General features: G+C 39.3%; 1 protein-coding gene across 2 annotated transcripts; it reads left to right on the top strand.

The window, feature by feature from the left end:
- Positions 1-1,089: 1,089 nt before the first annotated feature.
- On the top strand, positions 1,090-9,034 carry zgc:171971 (uncharacterized protein LOC569690 homolog). Of its 2 annotated transcripts, none has more exons than XM_042507253.1 (8): positions 1,090-1,899; positions 3,316-3,362; positions 3,487-3,641; positions 3,749-3,873; positions 4,837-4,915; positions 5,563-5,849; positions 6,895-7,047; positions 8,053-9,034. In XM_042507253.1, the coding sequence occupies exons 1-8, from the start codon at positions 1,708-1,710 to the stop codon at positions 8,191-8,193; spliced, it is 1,179 nt and encodes a 392-aa protein (XP_042363187.1). In that variant the 5' UTR covers positions 1,090-1,707; the 3' UTR covers positions 8,194-9,034. The 2 variants fall into 2 exon arrangements, with proteins under 2 accessions (XP_042363187.1, XP_042363186.1); XM_042507252.1 differs by having other exon boundaries at positions 4,837-4,948.
- Positions 9,035-21,149: the final 12,115 nt, after the last annotated feature.

The following is a 21,149-nucleotide window of genomic DNA, read 5'->3' as shown; positions in this document are numbered from 1 at the left end:
TGAGACCTTGACGATGCCTGCTTGTGACTGTTCAAAGCTGAACAGTCTGAGTCACACCAGTGACCTCAACTTACATGGAGGTGTGAGGGCCTGTTCATCACTGCTTGCAGCTTTAATTTTAATTTGTAGCTTGTACAGTGTAGTTTGGCATAATCCTTGAATTAATTTAATGATCTATAAATAGCATGTATAATTATAATTGAGTGCAGTCTTTGAAATATTTAATGTTTCTGTAATGTACCAATCATTAGAATTTTAAAAGAATGTGTAAATATGTTTCGATATATTGATATTGATTTGGGCCTGATCAGTTGGCCATTGAACAGAGAGATAGCAACTGAAGAACAGCCAGTGATTGTTTTCTTTTTATATATACATTTCAGAATACATTTTTGATGCTTGGATATATGTCTACCGTAAGTCTGAAGTGATTCTTGGGTGCAACACAACTATAGCCTAAAGCATGACAAGCGAGTAGCTATACTAACATTGATAACAACGTTATTTTATAACACCAGTTGCTGACTTGAAGTCAAAAAAGCATAACCATGATGGGCAAAAGTCAATGTTTGGTCAAAAGTAAAAAACTCTTTTATTAATTCATGTATTAAATACCAAATTTTGATCACATCTGAAGTGTAATATGGAATTAATGTTAACTGCTGTCCATGTAGAGTGACCTAGATTAAATATAAAAATATAAAATATATCATGTAAGATAGGCTATATTAAAAATAAAATATTATATAAACATATAAATTAACCAGAAAGGACCATCAACCTCTTGTTTAAACGCTCTTAGCATTAAAATGCAGCCCATCTTCTTTATAGCTTCCATGTTGCTCCCACTTTATCACCTCAAAGCACATGAACACAACCAATTAGGAAAAACTACAACATGACATGAACGCAGCACTGACCCCCAATGTCCTCAAATCGTAGAAACGCCCCTGCACCATGCCCTTCAGCACTACTTTGCCTTCAGTAAAGAGCTGAGGATTCATGGAGGACCTCATCTCAGGACCCACTGCGACACTTAAGAAGACAAACAGCGCTATCTTGTGGCTGCGTCACTGTAGTACCGTTTCAGAAAAACAAAAGCAGCGCATTACGGAAGGAAATAAACCTGGCGTTACAATCGTTTAAACCGGATAAATCACACGGACGGCAAAACGAAAGTGCTAGAATAATGTCAGTGTTTGGAGAATTGTAACGTTTTATATAGCATATTTGCTTGCAGCCTCCACTGGAACACAACAGAAATGGTCAGAAGTGAACTCTTCTTTGTATGCAGCCTTCAGGAAGGATAACTGTTACTGTGCACTGCTGTGAGGCCCAATACAATCACTAGCTAATAAGCGATAGTGCTCAGGTTTGCTAAAATGGAAACATTTTTGGCATCATGAGCGTTGTTAAGCATTGTGACGCAGACTGCTTTGATATCGTGAGTGCGAACAAAATGGAGGGTATCAAGTCGTTAAGTTGTCTGCTGTAATGTTGTGTGAAGCCGTGCTTAGACTGCGTGTGTTTGGGATAATGCTGTTAGACTGAGAGAAAGAGTCACTTAACAGAAACGTGGAAGGAATACTGTAAAGCGTAACGTTGTTCCCGAACTGTAACGTGGACAGACTGCAGAATAAAGCCACGATGTTTTGTCGTGAACCGCCTTCACCCGCAGAGAGCTAAAAGAGGAGCAGAGAGCACAACATGAGCGAGCCGGGGGATACCGCGAGCGTTCCCGGTTCCTCCGGCCTCAGCTGCGGCACCGGGCTTAGTCTCAGCGGGGGCAGAGGGCTCCCGGGGCGGGTCAGGAGTTTGTCCTCTCCTGCTCCTCCAGGAAGACTGACGTCTCTCAGGACCAGGGACCTGACTCTGGGGGGAGTCCTAAAAAAGCCAAAGGTAAAGAGTGACAACCCAGAGGGGTGGAAGCATGAATATACATTTTCCTTTATGAAATTTATGCACTGAAAAACTGACACCATGTTAAGTTTGAGAAATAAACAACTGTAATAAACAATTGTGGCAAAATGTTAATACTTTTTCTGACAACATTTTAATGATGAAATTAATGTTATCTGACAAAAAACACCAAATATTATTTTTTTTATTATTCTAGTAAATGTATATTTGATTTGCATATTGTGTGAAACTAAACTGCTTTTCTTAACTCTAAATTTGATGTACATCATGTAGGAAGAGAGAAGGAGAGAGTAAATTATTATATTATATCATTATATTAAATTAGATGGGGTTTTTTAGGTCATATCCTGTTTTCTTTGTTTGTTTTTTACCTTCATTATGTTCTCTTTTTTTTTCTTTTCGCTAATATTTAGGTAAGTTTCTTATCATTTTTTTGTTGTTGTTTTGGGGTTTGTTTGTGTGTTTTCTTAACCTTTGTTCTCTTTTTCTGCAAATTTTTATATTATTATTACATTAATAACACTTTTTTGATAATCAGTTAATGTCCTTGTTTGTTTTTTGTTTTTTTTAAAACCTTTTTCCTGTTTGTTTTCTTTCTAATTTTCATGTAATTTTCTTCTAAATTGATACAAATGTCTTGCTAAGTTTGCGGGATGCTTTGCTAAGTTGCTCAGTGTCTCCTTTAAAAAAAAAATAAATCAAGCATATTTTTATCAGGTTTTAAAGGGTTGAACACAGACTGCAGCTTTTATATCAAGTATAATCCATGACATATTTACTATCCTTCAGTTGAAATTACTGACAGCTAAAGGGTACCAGAATCAAACATGATTGCATGTAATATTTATATAGTCAAAACAACTGGGGTCATTTTGACCACAATATAAAATAATTGTAATAGGCCCATTGTCATTCAAACATTTTTCTTTCAATACAAAAGTAGACAGAGACACTGGTCTCAGCATGGCCCCCTGTCAAAATAAAGGTTGAATAAATGTAATTCAAATGTAGAAATAATAGTTTAGTTCTCTCATAGTGGATTAAAAGAATAATGTGACAGAGTTTGCACAGTGAGAAAACACATTTGCTTCTTTCACAGGGACTTCAGGGGTCAGGGTCAGCTTTTAGAGTTACTAAGAACCTTGTGGTTTGATGGCTGCTCTCATGAGTTAATAGGAGGGTCACAATTTGAAAAGATAGTCTACTAGTTGGAAAGAACGTATCATTACTAACATGCAAAATAAGCCATAGTCCTTTCATATTGAATCTGGCAGCTAGAAAATAATTAATATACCACATTGTTGCACCTTTGTTATTAAATCTAAAAATAGACATACTTGGTATTAACAATGTTTTGTGCTTCTTCCTGTTCTCCATTTTTTATTTTTCCAAAAGAAAACCTTTGAGCCAAACGTCCACGCTGTAAGGAAAAGCAAAGATGAGTGAGTGGACATTAATGAGCTCCTCCTTTTAAACAATGAAAGTTTGAAGCATTGCATATTCTCTGCTGTTAGTAAGTAGTGTAAAGCCTAATAGGTATTAATATCGTGTCTGATTTTTCCCCAGGTTAAAGGAGGAGATCCGTGTAGCTCCAAAAAAGGAGAGAAGAGAGAGGGATGAGAGGAAGAGAGAGAACAGAGGGAAGAGGAGAGAGAGGCCTCAAACCATCCAGTCTCACTCCATCTTTGAACAGGGTCCTGCTGACACCCTTCGCAAATCAGGTTCTTTTTTAATATCCTTTTTTTCTGTTAAATTCAAGCCTGCACACCTGAGGTTTATTACACATACATGACAGGAGCACGCACAATCAACACGTGTCTCTGCTCAGGCTGGCGTGGTGCCACAGACCCGCACGACTCCAGCACCTCTCCTGTATGTAAAGTGGTGAAGAAAGAGAGGACGGACTCAGAGGAGGATGAAGATGAGATACTCAGTAAACTGCAGAGGGATGATGTGAGTACTTCCTGCCAGCTGCCACACCTCAAAGGACAGATTTGCTAATTTTTTCAAGTCTTTCTTCAAACAAGAGTCAGGTGCCCATATGACTCAGTTGTATTAATAGTTTCTCCTGAAGTTCATGTGAAATTTATCTGAGGCAATCTAGTCAGATTAGTCAGTCTGATTAAGTAGTTATCATCCCCACTGCGATATTTGTACAAGATGTCCCCTCTGTGTGGCCATCCCTCCACCTCAGCTCAGCAAGCACACTGTCTATGGAGACACAAATATTGAGTTTGGTACCAAAAATGAACTAATAAATCCACCAATTTATTTGTCACATGCATTAAGGGTTTGGCCAGCGTAAGAATTTTCAACCCGGTTTGATATGAATTCTTAGGGCCTGTTTTAATATTACACAAACTCACAAAATGTGCCTGTCAAAATCAAGCTTTAAAAAATACTATACATTAATATTATTTTCTACTGTCATTTGGTTATTTTTTTAGCCAACATCAGTCCTAATCATGTTACATGTTCAGAAAATTTCAGAATTTTAACCCTTTAAATGCCATGTATTTGTCATGATGCCATTACGTTTTTAGATGAAAAAAAGCCCACAAAAATGATTTTAATATACTACATGCAAAGTAAATTATTATTTTTTTGATTATCACAGCCTGGGATATGTCAGTGATTAGTAGCAACATTGATCTTTATACATTGTTATTTTTTACACATTGTTATTCAAATACTTACACTCATACCGCTCTAAACACTAAATGCGCTTTTCAAAAACAGGCTATAAAAAATATAATACATTAATATGATTTTCGACTTTCATTGAGTTTATTTTTTTTCACCTGCTGCCTGTCACATTGTGTAATGTTTGAGCTTTCTGTCCACAGTGGATCCAGTAAATTTGCACTTCTAAATTTTATCAGTTGTGGTCACTAATGCTGTATGTTGCACCCACAGTTCATAGACGACCCAGGTCTGAGGAATGACACCAAGCTGAAACCCATCCAGCTGCCTCTGTGTCAGTCCAGCAGCTTCAGTAAGAGTCAACCTCTTACAACCACCACTGCATGTGAGAGAACCACATCTGACCACTCCTGCTGTCTCACCACAAACAGTGTCACATTACATGTTAACAAGGAGCTCATTGCAGGACACTCACATCAAGTGACATATTCCACACTGTAGAATTTCACAAGTTGATTTTTTTAAATAAAAAAATAAAAGAAACCAATTGCCTTGAAAAAAATGTAAGTAAATATCATTACAGAAAAGTTCAAGCAGCGCGCACATCCAAAAGTGATAAAAACTAGGTGCTGGACCAAGCAAAAACAGATGTGAAAGAGCAAATAAAGTCTGCACACTAGTGCATGCTCCCATAAAAATGTATTCGATTACCTCCACACGTGTGATGTTTCGGGCATTAGCCATGACATGACATGACATTACACATAACATGACTCAGTGTCTTGAAAGGGATAGTGGGGGTTTTTTGAAGTGAGGCCTGTGGGCCATAAGTTGAGTATCACTGGCCTTTAGTGAGAGATAGGTCAGTGTGAGAGTAGAGAGTGTGTGGAACATGTGGCTATAAAATGACCTCCATGCCTTCCATGTCAGTGCATGATCAGTAGTCATCTGCTGCAGTCTGTTACTGTGCTGACATGTTTTTGGTTGTCCTGTTGGCAGTTCCGGAGAACGCTCAAGTGTTCAGACCTCCATCCTGTCGAGCTCAGAATAGAGCAGGCTACAGCAAAACACAGCTGCCCAAACCAGAGCAGCCGTCTGTGATGGAGCTGCTGCAGGATCTCAGCCTGTCTGGCAGAGAGGAGATCTTCTTCATGCAGTTACCTGACAGCATGCCAGGCACAGTGTCTGGACCGATGACCGACGGCCCTGTACGATCCACAGCAGAGAAACCCACCAAGAAGGAAGGCAAGTCTGAAGACAAGAAGCCTACATATCTACAAGCACGTGTGAGTAAACAGAACAACACTAAAACCGTCATGTTGACACAGCAACATATCTGGAGTTGCTATTCAGCAGAATGTGTGGTGTGTCGCATATAGTACATACATGCAAATAAGTGTCTTTATTTGTGCACACAGTAACCCTTTGAAACCTGGATCGACGTGACTTGTCTTGTACTGCATTCTGACGCCTTCCACAGGCATTTAAAGCGTTTAAGCATTTAAAGCATTTAAACGGGGTGGAGGGTTCTCTGGAGCTGATCTATTGAAAACATGGGGGAGAAGACATTATACAACCTGACAAGAAATGTCACACACACTGCAAGACTAATCAATTAATGAGTCGTTAATTTTATATATTAAGTGCTTACAATTTGCAACCTTAACCTATATATAGATAGGTAATATAATATAATATAATAATGATGAGTGCTTTTTTTTAGGTCTTTCCTTATTTTGTTATATTGTCTTATTTTTATTTCTGCTAGTTTAGTTCTTTTTACCTTTTTACTAATTTTGTGATACATTTCTGGGTAATTTCTTCCTAAATTGCTTTCTTGCCTTTTTTTACATGTTTTTGAAAGAAATTAAGCCAATCTCCTTAGGTTTCAAAAAGGTTAAGTGTATAGCATGGCACATTCAATGGCTCCCCTCTTTGTGATCCTGTTGGGAAACCTTTTTACTCTGTGATATATGAAATCCTCCTGCGGCATGTGGCTTGTAACCTTGTAGAGGAGTTGGGCGTAACCTACCTCGTCTCACAAACAGTCCAGCTGGTGCAGAGAAGAGAAAACCTCAATGCATCAGTGAAAAAGTTTGCACATTGTGCCAGAACAGAGCCCTGTTATCCAAAATGTTTCAGTAGTGCTTCAAAAGAGAAGCTTAATAACAGACGATGTCCCTGTCCAACAGACTGTCTTACATATACACATTTTTGTATAATTCTTTTGGCATTAAATTAGTCAAACATATCAGTTGTTGGCCTTTTCAGGCCAAAAAAAGCAAGTGTCAGTCAGTTACGAATACGTTGTGCGTCCCTGTCTGTCATCAGGAGGCTGCAGTGAAGGATAGCTGTCCTGTGCTGTCACAGCTCCCAGAGGGATTTTTGGGTAAACTGCAGATCAGGAAGTCAGGGAAGGTGGAGCTGAAGCTGGGTCACATCATCATGGACGTCTCTGAGGGAGCTGCATTCTCCTTCCTGCAGGTACTTACTCTGTGTGTGTGTGTGTGTGCGTGTGTGTGTGTGTGTGTGTGCGTGTGTGTGTGTGTGTGTGTGTGTGTCTGTGCATGCGTGGGTGCATGTGCATATGTGTGTCTGTGTGTCTTGAAAATCCCTGAGAGAGCAGTGTCTGCACTAGTTATGTAAATGCACAAATTATTTTCATGCTGCATTTGTATATTTATCAGTAATTTCTATGTTTGTGTGTATTGGCTAACAATTTGTGCAAATTGACCCCTCTCAATAAAATACCTTAAATAAAAAAGCCCTTTTTAGTTACACAGCTTGCTCATGAAACTTTTAAAAACAACAAAAAAGAGCCTGCCTCAAGGAAGTGGTATATTTAAAAAAACATAGCTAGATCATATTCTTTAAAAAAATACAGTAAACAATTGTAGATTTTTTGAAGCCGCTTTTAATATTTTGTAGGAAAACATGTACAGTAAGTAACCCTTTCAACCCTTTCTTGTAAGAGACTTCTAAGAGTTAGTCAGTTATTATGTTTTTGTTGATATATGCAAAAATGGGAAGATGAGACCTGCTTTGTGTTGTGATGGTGTCTTGTAATCCCATATGGGATGGCCCAGAGTCTGGCATGACACAGAAATAAAAACTAACTAATTAGTATAAACTCTTTTTACCAGTTAGTCCTTTTACTCTGGATTTTTATCCATGTGGGGTTACTTTTTCTCCAGTGATGTGATTGGTCAGAGGTCAGGGGTTTGACAGGTTGTTATCCCACACCCTGCTGCTGCAAGGCACTCTAACTGTTCAGTGTGAGTAACCATGGTGATTTATCCCAGTAAAAAGTAAACCAGCTTTACAAACCCAGTGTTAATCCTGAAGTTATCTCGCTAACTCCAAAGCCTGCTTTGTAATCCAGACCTCTGATGATCTCAATCAGTAATCCTGAGTCAGTATGTGATTAGGAAAACAAAGCCATTCTGTCACTGTTAATATAGCAGCCATCTCTCCTCCTTCCTTCTGCAGCAACTGGTGTCTGTGCGTCTGTCTGATGGTCGAACTGGAGAAATGATGGTGTTGGGAAACGTCCACCACAAACTGGTCTTATCTCCCGACTTCCAGGCTTTACTGAGAGAAGCTGCAACACAGCAGCAACAAGGACTTTGAGGATGTCTCATTGACTGCACAGACAGTCAACAGCTGAACAGTGGACTCTGTGACATAAGGACATATTAGTTTGAGTATTGTTGCATTCCTGATCCTCACCAACAGATGAGAGTAAAAAGAAACGTCTGTTCTCCATACCTCTTCTCTGAGTTTTATAGGCAGCTATGTACAGTAGGTGACCCTCAGTAACCTGTTTTTATCATTTTTATGCTTTGATTTAGTTTTTGTTGTTTAACCTCCTGTGAAAGCAAAGCATTCTGTCAGAATTTGAATGAGGTTTTTCCCTCTGATGTGAAGACACTGCCACATGTAACCTACCCCCATGAGGACCATTGCAGCTGTTACCTGATCTCAGACCACCATTTACACTCGGTCAGTCCTACACACACCAGCAGAGAGCAGGAGACTCACTCAACACCAGCATAAGTCAGCACCCAGAGAAACAGCGAGGACATTCACACCCATCATCAGAGACCATACCTGAGCAGAGACAGATAATGTTATTGTGTGGCTCAGGTTCCAGACTTTGGTCAACAAAACCACAGAGTCATTAAATTATTACCTGACAGGTGCTTTGATAACTGAACTTTAATATCTGCACTGAGCTCCTGTTATTCTCATCATGTGTGTGATGTTTAGTTTTCAGAAGGTCAAATGGTGCAAAGCACACATACTGCAGTCACTGTACTGATGCACAGCTGCAGTTTGTAAGTTATGTTGCATTTAACTTAGATATAGTTGTATTCCATTGTTAATATTAAGATGTTTGTTTTGTTGGTTTATTGGATCTGCATGTTTTTTTTGCTACCTTGACATCAATAAAGTTTTCACTCTTCTCAGATTAAGCATCAGTTTCATAGAGCAATTTAACAACAGAAGTTGTAAATCCAGATGTTGCTGACCTCTTGATGAAACAGTGATGTCAAGTCTTTATATTGAATATGAAGGCTTTAGGGGGATCTATTAGCAGGAATGCAATATAATATTCATCATTATGTTTTCAGTTGTGTATAATTACCTGAAACTAAGAAGTGCTGTGTTTTCTTTACCTTAGATAGTCAACTTACGGCCTGTGGGCCAAATCTGGCCCCTATAACGGTCCCAACTGTTTTTTAATTCACAATAAAAGTAAAGTGATTCACACTGGGAATTGCTTTTGTTCTTTTAGTATATATAACATGCCAGAGTGCACAAAAGAGCATTGAAATAGTTGTTTATTTAAAAAAAAAAAAAAGTCCTAGTTAAGCCCCAAATCCTGAAATCCTAGAAATGTCCAAAAACCGTAGTGATGTGCTAACATTGTGGAAATGTCCTTAAATCAAAGAAATGTACCAGAATCCTAGAAACATCCTGAAATCCTAGAAGTGTCCTGGAATCCTAGAAACAGCCTAAAATGTCCTAAAATCCTGAAACATTGTAAAATTCTAGAAGTGTCCTGGAATCCTAGAAACAGCCTAAAATGTCCTAAAATCCTACAAACGTCCTAAAATCCTATCGTGAAATCTTAGAAATGTCCCAATCCAAGAAACGTTCTGAAATTGATAAATTATAATAAGTAAAACGAATAGTAAATAATAAAGATACCAGTGCCCCCTGCTGGACAGAGATTGAACTGAAACAATGCATCCGATGTAGTGTAACAATAGAAAATTGTCTCCATGTGATGTGGTCACAGACAGTCTCCGTGTGGGGCAAAAAATAACTTTGACATGGTTGTCTAAATTCTTGTTTTTGCACATGAAATGATCCCGTTCAGACCATGTATGTATTATAGTGAAGTTCCGACCGACGAACGGGATGTAAGGTTGATGCCATGGATCTATTAAAATTGGTTGATGCTCAAATGGATCGTCCGTAGGGAGGTGGGAGGGATCTCACAGCAAAATCAACCAATCACAGCAGCGTGTAGTGTCTGGCAGATTTTTTTCAGTTTATCAGTCTTATAGACTGTATATAATATCTGTGTCTTTACATACAGTCTAGTGACAAAGATGACAAAGATAAGGAATTCAACTAAAACACTAGAAACTTGTGCTCCAGAAAAGGATAAGCACTCAATGAAGATTGTAGGGTCACTGATCAGCAGTTACAACTTAAATATAAAGGCCAGATAGCAGTAATAGAAAGGAAAGAAAGAGGAGGCAGAGCCAGGGTGGCAGGTCTGAACGGACTGAAAACCACCCCCGCTGGATCGGGCTAAAAGCTCTGCAACCTCCCCCTCCTCCCAGTCACACAGACAGAGATTTCAACTGAACACAAGAAACTTGTGCTCCAGAAAAGAAAAAGCACTCACCAAAGAAATTAGGGTCACCAATCAGCTATTATAGCTTAAATATAAAGGTCAGAGAGCAGTGAAGACTAACACATCTTTGGGGTCATCAGGTGGGAACCTCCTTTCATCAGTGTTTCACCTAGTTGGTCCCACAACACCTCCAGGAGGCTAGGCAGTGAACTCTGGCATCCCAAAGCCACTCCCCTAGTGCCAGCTCTCACTGCTCCTACACAGCCCAAACAGCCCTGCCATCTTCAACAGACCCAGGCAAGCTCCAGGTAGTGGCAGTACCACCTGGCTATCACAGATACAGGGCTAAGCTAGACTACTACAAAGCTATCACAGATACAAGCTAAACTACTACAATGCAATCACAGATACAAGGCTAAGCTACGTTACAACATGGCTATCACATACAAGACTCAAGCTAAGGTAAATAAGGATGAACTGGATCAACAAACCCACTTACTTGGATGGTAGCATGGTCTCACACAAAGAGACTCAAACAGGCCACTCCAACTCAGGCCCCCGGGTAGTGTGCCACCCTCTGAAGCAAAATTTGCATAGTCTTATACTGCCAATTAGCTGCTGTTGCTAATAAGCTAAGCTACTATGAGAGGAATGTTCGTGAACGAGCGCTGTTTGCTTCGAGCACTCGAGTCAGGTAACTTGTGTGAGCGAGCCAGTGAGTCGGTGTAGTATTTGTGTGTCTGTGTGTGTGTCTAGAGAGAGATAAATATACCATTATCTGATTTTCACGTAAATATTACAACCGACAGCACCTGGCTCCAGGTGCTGATCCATTCTAGCAACAACCCACGACTAGTTATAGCCAGAGCTAGTGTACTAGAACCAACAGAGTACTGACAATGGATTTGATTTACAATTTATTGATATACAATATACATAAAGCGCATTGTATGTAGTTTCATTGTTATATTGTTTTTAACGTAAAACATCCTTATATTTGAAGATTAATGTTAACAGCCAGGGTTAGATTAGACTAATTAATGTCACACTCAGGAGATCCACACATTTCACATTTCAGCAGCTCCAGAGTCAGAGGCAATAGAAAAAAAGCAAACTGGGTGCTAAATAAGGGCTAAATATGATTAAAATACAAAAAATAAAATATATTTTAGGTTGCTGTTTTTATTGCTAATATATATATATATATATATATATATATAAATATATATACGTGTATTTCATTCATCTTTGTCTTTCTACTGACTTACTGCAATTAATTAATTTCATTAATATCTAATAAACTCAGAAACATAAATAGCACATCTAGCAGTTGGTATATGTCCTTCTTTTGTGGTGTCCTCTCAGATAGTCTCCACCATGCTTTGCTGTGCTGCACGGGGACGATCCAGGTGTGAAGAGAAAGGCATGCTGACTCGCAGATGAGGAACATGTTGTTGAGTAATGCCAGCAGAAGTAGTCTTACACTCACCACAGATTACAACTACAAAGAATATGTGAGGTTATCATTTTAAAAAACTGCATTAGATCATTTTACCCAAACAAAGAGCACACCATTGGGAAGCCTTGTATATGGTTTTAAAAAATAAGAAACAGGGAAAGGCTTGCAGAAGACAGGGAGCTGACACTCAGGATGAGGGTGCTGTCTTAGTACAGAGTACTTAGTACAAAATACAGGAGAGAGGGTTCGACATACTTTTATAGGCCTGGGTGGGAAACCACTTTTGGAGATGAGGCTTGTGTTTGTTGTGTTAAGTTTGTTCTTGTCACAGTGAATTACTTGCTTGGAAATTAGCTTTTGCTGTGTTAAGCTCAGCATTTGTCTATAGTGTTTCATATGAAAGGCCTACAAATATTAATCCTTTTTTAATAATTTATCAGACTTTGATGCTTTGTCAGCTTGCCCGTCCCTCTGTCCAAGGTTTTTCCTTTGTTTAAAAAGGTCTAGGCTACTTCATTGTTCTATGTCGTCACACTACTGTTAATATAAGAGAGTGATTTTAATTTTAATCTGCTAATTAATTGTATGAATTAGTCAGATCTGTGCTCCAGAGGAGAGCTTTCGTTAGGCTGTGTAATATTGCCCTCTACTGGATTTATATGTCAATGAACTGCATTAAACTAGAGCCTTCTGTGTTTTTATAACCCGCTTTGAAATAGTTCCTCCAGCACCCAGTGCTCCTATTGTAAGTTACCAATATACAATAACAAGATTACATATGTAATAACATAATATAAATACAATACAGTAGTGTTAGAATAATTCCCCATTAAGCCTAGTATGTTTCATTTTTCTAAATGATTTACCCTGTGATCTCATTCAGGTCTTTCAGCTTTCCTCCCTTTGCCATCAATGAAAAAATCAGCTGAGCTGAAGCATAATAAAGACAAATGGAGTCAACAGAATCACGAAGCTAAAAATATTCACCCTTAAATTACATTTCTGTTTACAGTAATGTTTTTACATTATTTATTAGTCTCAAATATGCACTCTTAATCCATATCAATACTTATGTACCATAAAATGGCACTCTCCTATCAAGCACCATGTTATCTTTAACAAAGCTGACATGTAACTCACTCTGAGCTGTAAAACAAGTCACACAAGCCTTTTCTCCCCTTTAACTCCTTAATGTTAGATGATATTACTCAGGAGCAGGAGTACTTACTCTGTTAGCATATCTGTTATTGCTTCGTAAATCTACTTCTTTTAGCAACAGATAATCCCATATTGTGCTTTAATGCACATCTTAATTTAGCTAAAATATGCTGATAATATAAAGAATGATTATTTAGAGGTCTTGCCCTGTTAAAGCTCATCACAAATGGTCTTCTCTGCTGTAACTCCATTGCTCCGCTAGCAATTAATGCTACTTCCGGGAACAGTTGAGATGCTCCATGTTCCGTCATTGCTGTGAAAAAAACGGTCCATTGGAGCGAACAACGATGACAGACTCTCTCTTAAAGAAATCCGGCCAGAGCCTAAATTAACATGTGCATTAAAGCATGATATTGGATTATCTGCCGCTAAATTAGTCGATTTACAAAGCAATAACAGATATGCCAACAGAGTAAGCTAGCGTTAGTAAATGGACTATACTTGTGTAGTGCTTTTCTAGTCTTATTGACCACTCAAAGCACTTTAACACTACATGTCACATTCACCTGACACTGGTGACTGAGGCTACCGTACAAGATGCCACCTGCTACTCAGTAATCATTCACACACACTCACACTCTGATGACGCAGCATCAGGATCAATTTGGGGTTCAGTATCTTGCCCAAGGATACTTTGACATGTTGTCCAGAGGAGCTGGGGATCGAACCGCTGACCTTCTGATTAGAGGACGACCCACTCTACCTCTGAGCCACAGCCGTCTGTATATACTGAACACATTTCGTTAGCCGCTAACAGCCTGTGAGTTTAAAATGTCCTGCTCTTGAGTAATTTCATCTAACATTAAGGAGTTAAAGGGGAGAAAGGGCTTTTGTGATTTATTTTACAGCTCAGAGTTACATGTCAGCTTTGTCAAAGATAACATGGTGTTTGACAGCAGAGTGCTCTTTTGCACAGCACGAGCACAACCAAAGGCAGGGTCACAGCGCCCGCATAGTTATCACCACGATCACGCACAGTCAGGGTTGCGGCCAGGATCCAGGAAAGCTAGGAAACAAGGGAGTGGGGAGGCAACGGGATTAGCGTAGTGCAGTTCAACAGACCAAGGTGGTGAGCAGTAGAAAGGATAAGCACTCAGTGAGGATCCTAGAGTCACTGATCAGTAATTATGACTTAATTATGAATGCCAGAGAGCAAGGGCGTAACTTTGAGTTGAACATTGGGGGGTTGAGTGACACAGGCTGCATGAGCCGCTCAGGTAGAGAGACAGATCACTAGTGAAAATATAGCATAAATCACATTTACAACTAGGTTTAGGTTTAGGTTTAGGTTTATTTGTCCAAAGAACACACAGAATAACAAACTATCAAAGGTTTTAACCATAAACCTCAAAGCAATAAGACAACTTTACGATACAACACACCTTACAATCCAACAGGATTGTATAATGGACTTAACCTTGCTTACATTACAGCAAAATGTCATTTTTTGAACTTGCTAACTAAATTTTATATTCTTTGTATTCTTTGCTTTACTGATGATTATCAATACACTAGTGTGTTTTATCTCATTGTCTCTGTGAATTAGCCCATTCTGTGTGGGCACTGCCCTACTTTATGTAAAAGGACCAAAAGTTTGTTTACGCCTCTGTATATAAACATTCTATACCTCAAAAGAAACTTTAAAGCCTTCTCTTTCATGTGAAAAAAAACACGTTTCTAACTTGTTCCAGTCTTGGGAAATTGGCTGTTGAATATAGGTGGGTTCAGCCCAAAGTGCCATTTCTGAACCAAAATCTTGAGAAAAAGAGGTTTTTGTGTCGGCTGTCATTTTCAGGTGTATAAGTGCAATTTGCTCATTTATATTTTACTTTAGTGATACCTCAACATCTGTACAGTTGTTCTCTTGTAAAAAAAAACAACATAATAAACACTGACAAATGACTTTTGATGACAAAAGATAAAAGATTTAGCCCCTAACCCTATTTACTGACAAAAACGACCCAGCATTGTTTTGTCTTTTTTTGTTTACATTTTTTTTACTGTGTGTGTGTGTGTGTGTGTGTGTGTGTGTGTGTGTGCGTGTGTGTGTGTCTGTGTGTGTCTGTGTGTGTGTGCAAGCGTGAGTGTGTGTGTACGTGTGTGTTTAGGCTATAACGTGTGTGTTTATGTGCGGAGAAACACTGGGCTGGTTTCGGTTCGGTCCGGCGGGTTTTTAGCAGAAACACGGCCACTTTGGACTCTGATCTTTCTTCCTGTGACCATCTTTTCAGCATGTAGTATAGGCGACACTCACACACACACGTACCCACACACAGAGGCGCGTTATGCAGGTGTAACATCCAATTGGGTCCGCACCCCGCACTCCAAACCCGGACGAATTATGAAGAACAGGCCGCCGTCGGCTCGCCTCAAACACACTAGATCGTGAGATTTCCAGACCACTATATGAGTGTTGGCTGCTCATTCTCCTATATGAGTGTTGCCAACTTTCTGGTAAAATCAGACGACTGTCCAAACTCTCTGGAGACTTTTTTATTTAAACTTTCTTGTCAAAGCGACCTACGAAGTTGAGCGAGCCGCCGTAAACACCGCCCGGTCCGAGCAGCATCAGCAGCAGCAGGCTGTGTTAAATAACAGCTCAGAGACACAGAGACAGCAGGACTAACTTTCATTCATTCAACATTTGACCACGAGTCAAATGTTGAATGAACGAAAGTGGTGGCGCTGAAGCTCTAGCAATATCGTACCTCCTGTTGGGAAGACATTTTCATTCTTTTTGCTGGGCTTTCTTTTTCCCCTCAGCTCTCTTCATACCACCGCGAATGCTTCCGAAACATAACGTTTAAGGGACGCTCAGCTCCGTGGTGGGCGAAACCAAATCTCAGCGCCTTTTTACTGCCATTGAGAAAATCTACCATATTGTCGTGTTTATAATACCTAACATTCATTTTAAATAATTATGATATGATATTGGGGGGGTTGTGGTGGCTGGTTTAAATTATTGGGTGGGTTGCAACCCACCCCCCCATAAATTACGCCTATGCCAGAGAGCAGTGATAGAAAAGAAAGAAAAGAGAGAGGAAGCAGAGCCAGAGTGGCAGGTCTGAACAGACTCAAAACCACCCCCACTGGATCGGGCCGAAAGCTCTGCCACCTCCCCCTCCTCCCCATCACACGGACGGGGATTTCAACTGAGCACAAGAAACTTGTGCTCCAGGAATATACACATTAAAAAACTAGGGTCACTAATCAGCTATTATGGCTTAAATATAAAGGTCAGAGAGCAGTGTTAGTCCCACTGCTCTCTGACCCCTATAGAAAGTAGCGGCAGGTTAAACCTATGTCAGCCTAACTAGGGGCTGGTCCAGGCAACCTGAGCCAGCCCTAATTATAAACTTTATCAAAGTGGAAGGTCTTAAGTCTACCCTTAAAAGTGGAAACGGTGTCTGCCTCCCTGACCGAAACTGAAAGATGGTTCCGTAAGAGAGGAGCATGGTAGCTGAAGGCTCTGGTTCCTATCCTGCATTTGGAAACTTTGGGAACAACAAGTAATCCTGCATTTTCAGAGCGCAGTGATCTTGAGGGTTGGTAAGGAACTATGAGCTGCGACAGATAGGATGGAGCCTGACCATTTAGAGCTTTGTAAGTAAGGAGGAGGATTTTAAATCCAGTCCTGGATTTTACATGGAGCCAGTGCAACAAAGCTAAAACAGGAGAAATATGGTCCCTTTTCTTGGTTCCCGTTAGAACATGTGCAGCAGCGTTCTGCACCAGTTGGAGAGACCTAAGTGATTTGTTGAGGCAACCGAATAAAAGGGAATTACAGTAATCCAGCCTAGAGGTGACAAATGCGTGTACTAATTTTTCAGCATCTGTTTGGGACAGGATATGTCTAATCTTTGCGATTTTATGCAAGTAAAAGAAAGCAGTCCTTGAAGTTTGTTTTATATGGGAGGCAAAAGATAAATCTTGATCAAATAAAACTCTGAGGTTCCTTAAAGATGTGCTAGAGGCCAAGGTAATGCCATCTAGAGAAATTACAATGATAGAAAGGGAGTTTCTGACGTGTTTGGGGCCAAGAACAATAACTTCAGTTTTGTCTGAATTCAACATCAAGAAATTACGACTCATCCAGGCTTTTATGTCCTTAAGACATGTTTGAAGACTAGATAGCTGATCAATTTCATCTGGTTTCATAGATAGACACAATTGCGTATTGTCAGCATAACAATGAAAATTTATAATGTTTTCTAATAATGTTGCCTAGAGGAAGCATATATAAAGTAAAAAGGATTGGTCCAAGCACAGAACCTTGTGGCACTCCGAAGCAGACCTTAGTATGTGTGGAGGATTGATCATTGATGTGAACAAATTGGGAATAATCTGATAAGTAAGATTTAAACCAGGTTAGTGCTGTTCCTTTAAGGCCAATTAACTGTTCCAGTCTGTGCAGTAAGATTTGATGGTCAATGGTGTCAAAAGCAGCACTGAGATCTAAAAGGATTAAAACAGAGACCAGACCTGAATCAGAAGCAATCAGTAAGTCGTTACTAATTTTTACTAGTGCCGTCTCTGTACTATGATGAAGTCTGAAGCCTGACTGAAAGTCCTCAAATAAACTATTATCTTGGAGAAAGTCACAGAGTTGATTAGCAACCACTTTCTCAAGTATTTTAGAAATAAAGGTGAGATTAGATATCGGTCTGTAGTTTGCTAAAACCTCTGGATTGAGAGTGGGCTTCTTTAGAAGAGGTTTAATGACAGCTACTTTAAAGGACTGTGGTACATAGCCTGTTAATAAAGATGCATTGATTATATCTAATAAAGAATTGTCTAATTAGGGTAAAGCTTCCTTAAGTAGCCAAGTTGGGATGGGGTCTGGCAGGCATGTTGATGGCTTAGATGCAGAAATCAGAGTAGAGAGTCGGTGAAGGTCAATGGGGGAAAAACGGTTCAAATAAATTCCAGGCCTTGCTGCCATATCCAAGTCCAGGGTCAGGTCAGTTGAGGGCAAGAGGTGATGGATTCTATCTCGAATAGTTATAATTTTATCATTAAAGAAACTCAGAAAGTCATCACTGCTTAGGGCCGAAGGAATACAAGGCTCTATGGAGCTGTGACTCTGAGTCAGCCTGGCTACAGTGTTGAAAAGAAACCTGGGATTGTTTTTATTTTTCTCAATTAATGGTGAGTAAGTTGCTCTGGCATGGCAGAGGGCCTTCTTATACATTTTAAGACTGTCCAGCCAGACTAAACGGGACTCTCCAAGGTTGGTTGAATGACAATTTCTTTCAAATTTTCGTGATGTTTGTTTCAATTTGTGGATCTGGGGGTTAAACCATGGGGCTAATATTCTATGTTTCATTAATTTCTTCTTGAAAGGTGCAACAGAGTCAAAAGCTGATCGCAGTGAGCCAGAAGCACTATCAATGAGACAATCAATTTGAGAATGACTTAAGTTAGTAAGAGTATTCTCAGTCACTGTAAGACATGGTAATGATGTCAATGCAGAAGGAATCAATTTCTTAAATTTAGCGACTGCTGAATCAGATAGATATCTAGAATAGTAACTCTTACTGAGGGGCTTGTAGTCGAGTAATAACAAATTGAAAGTTATTAAATAATGGTCAGACAGAGCGGGATTCTCGCTGAATACTAATAAATCTTCAATATTGATGCCGTATGCTAGGACAAGATCTAGGGTGTGGTTGTAGCGGTGGGTGGAAGCCAACTGAATCCAAGAGCGTGGAGAAAGCAGAACTAAGGCTTTCATTAATATCCATGTGAATGTTAAAATCCCCTATGATAATTCCTTTGTCTGATTTAAGCACTAAACTTGATATAAGCTCAGAGAATTCAGATAGAAATTCAGAGTATGGGCCGGGGGCGCGGCACACTATAACAAATAGAATTGGCTGTAGAGTTTTCCAGGATGGTTAAGAAAGACTAAAAAAAAGGCTTACAAATGGACTATAATTTAGCTTAGCTTTAGGATGAATTGCTAAGCTTGAATCAAAAATAGCAGCGACTCCCCCTCCTCGGCCAGTGTTGCGTGCAACGTAACTATATAACCAGGAGAAGTGGATTCATTCAGGCTAGCGTACTCATCAGGACAAAGCCAGGTCTCTGTGAGGCAGAATAAATCAATATGGTTATCCAATATTAAATCAGTGACTAAAAGAGCCTTGGTTGATATGGATCTAATGTTTAAGAGTCCGCATTTAATTCTCCTGTTATGATGCTGTTTGACAGGAGATGCATTCATTTTTATGATATTTTTTGTACAACTCCCCTTTTATTTATTTTAGATTTAAACAAATGAAGTGGTCAGGGGACAGACACCGTTTTTATAACATTTACATTATGGGTGTGTGACTGTGCTAGAGGAAGCTCGGAGAAGCGTGTAAGACTGCGACTCTGCACCCTAGTCCCAACCCTGGGATGTCATGGCTTTGGGCTTCTAATAAACTCAGCCAGATTCCTAGAGAGGAGAGCAGCTCCATCCAAAGCTGGATGGATGCCGTCCCTCCGAATAAGACCAGGTTTACCCCAAAAAGAGTGCCAATTATTCACAAATTTAAGGGTGAGTGTTTTCAGCTTTGTGATTCTGTTGACTCCATTTGTCTTTATTATGTTTCAGCTCAGCTGATTTTTCATTGATGGCAAAGGGAGGAAAGCTGAAGGACCTGAATGAGATCACAGGGTAAGTCTTTTAGAAAAAGAAACACACTAGGGTTAATGGGGAATTATTCTAACACTACTGTATTGTATTTATATTATGTTATTACATATGTAATCTTGTTATTGTATATTGGTAACTTACGATAGGAACACTGGGTGCTGGAGGAACTATTTCGAAGCGGGTTTTAAAAACACAGAAGGCTCAAGTTTAATGCAGTTCATTAATGTATAAATCCAGTAGAGGGCAATATTACACAGCCTGATGAAGGCTCTCCTCTGGAGCACAGATCTGACTAATTCATGCATTCACATGCAGTGGTTTACGCTTTGTATTAAAATCACTCTCTTATATTAACAGTAGTGTGACGGCATAGAACAATGAAGTAGCCTAGACCTTTTTAAAGATGTCATGGCTTTGGGCCTCTAATAAACTCAGCCAGATTCCTAGAGAGGAGAGCAGCTCCATCCAAAGCTGGATGGTTGCCGTCCCTCCGAATAAGACCAGGTTTACCCCAAAAAAGAGTGCCAATTATTCACCCAAATGTAAGGTGAGTGTATTTGCAGCTTCTTCGCTTTGTGATTCTGTGAGGAGTCCCCCCCCCCCCCCCCCCCACTTTCCCCCCTCCCCCCCCGTGCATTTGTTTATGTTTTCAGCTCAGTGGATTTTTTCTCATTGATTGGGAAAGCGGGTGAGGGAGCTGAAGGACTGAATGAGTTCCTAGGGTAAGTACTTTAGAAAAAGAAACACACTAGGGTTAATGGGGACAGGAATTATTCTACATATGTATTTGTTTTTTGGTATTTATTATTATGTTATTACATCTTCACTTATGTAATTTTCTTGTTATTGTATATTGGTAACTTACGATAGGAACACTGGGTGCTGGAGGAACTATTTCGAAGCGGGTTTTAAAAACACAGAAGGCTCAAGTTTAATGCAGTTCATTAATGTATAAATCCAGTAGAGGGCAATATTACACAGCCTGATGAAGGCTCTCCTCTGGAGCACAGATCTGACTAATTCATGCATTCACATGCAGTGGTTTACGCTTTGTATTAAAATCACTCTCTTATATTAACAGTAGTGTGACGGCATAGAACAATGAAGTAGCCTAGACCCTTTTTATATAAAAGCATTATATAGGTATATATATATATATATATATATATATATATATATATATATATATATATATATATATATATATATATATATATAGATATAGATATGTGTGTGTGTGTGTGTGTGTGTGTGTGTATATATATTTAATATTTATTATATATATTTTATTTATATTTTTTGAATTTTAATTATATTTAACCCTTATTTGGCACTCAGTCGCTTGAAATGCTGCTGAAATGTGTGAATCTTTCGAGTGTGAGATTAACCAGTCT

The sequence above is a fragment of the Plectropomus leopardus genome, chromosome 19 (assembly GCF_008729295.1).
Source record: "Plectropomus leopardus isolate mb chromosome 19, YSFRI_Pleo_2.0, whole genome shotgun sequence".
Taxonomy (NCBI): Eukaryota; Metazoa; Chordata; class Actinopteri; order Perciformes; family Serranidae; genus Plectropomus; species Plectropomus leopardus.
This window is presented reverse-complemented; position numbering and strand designations above follow the sequence as displayed.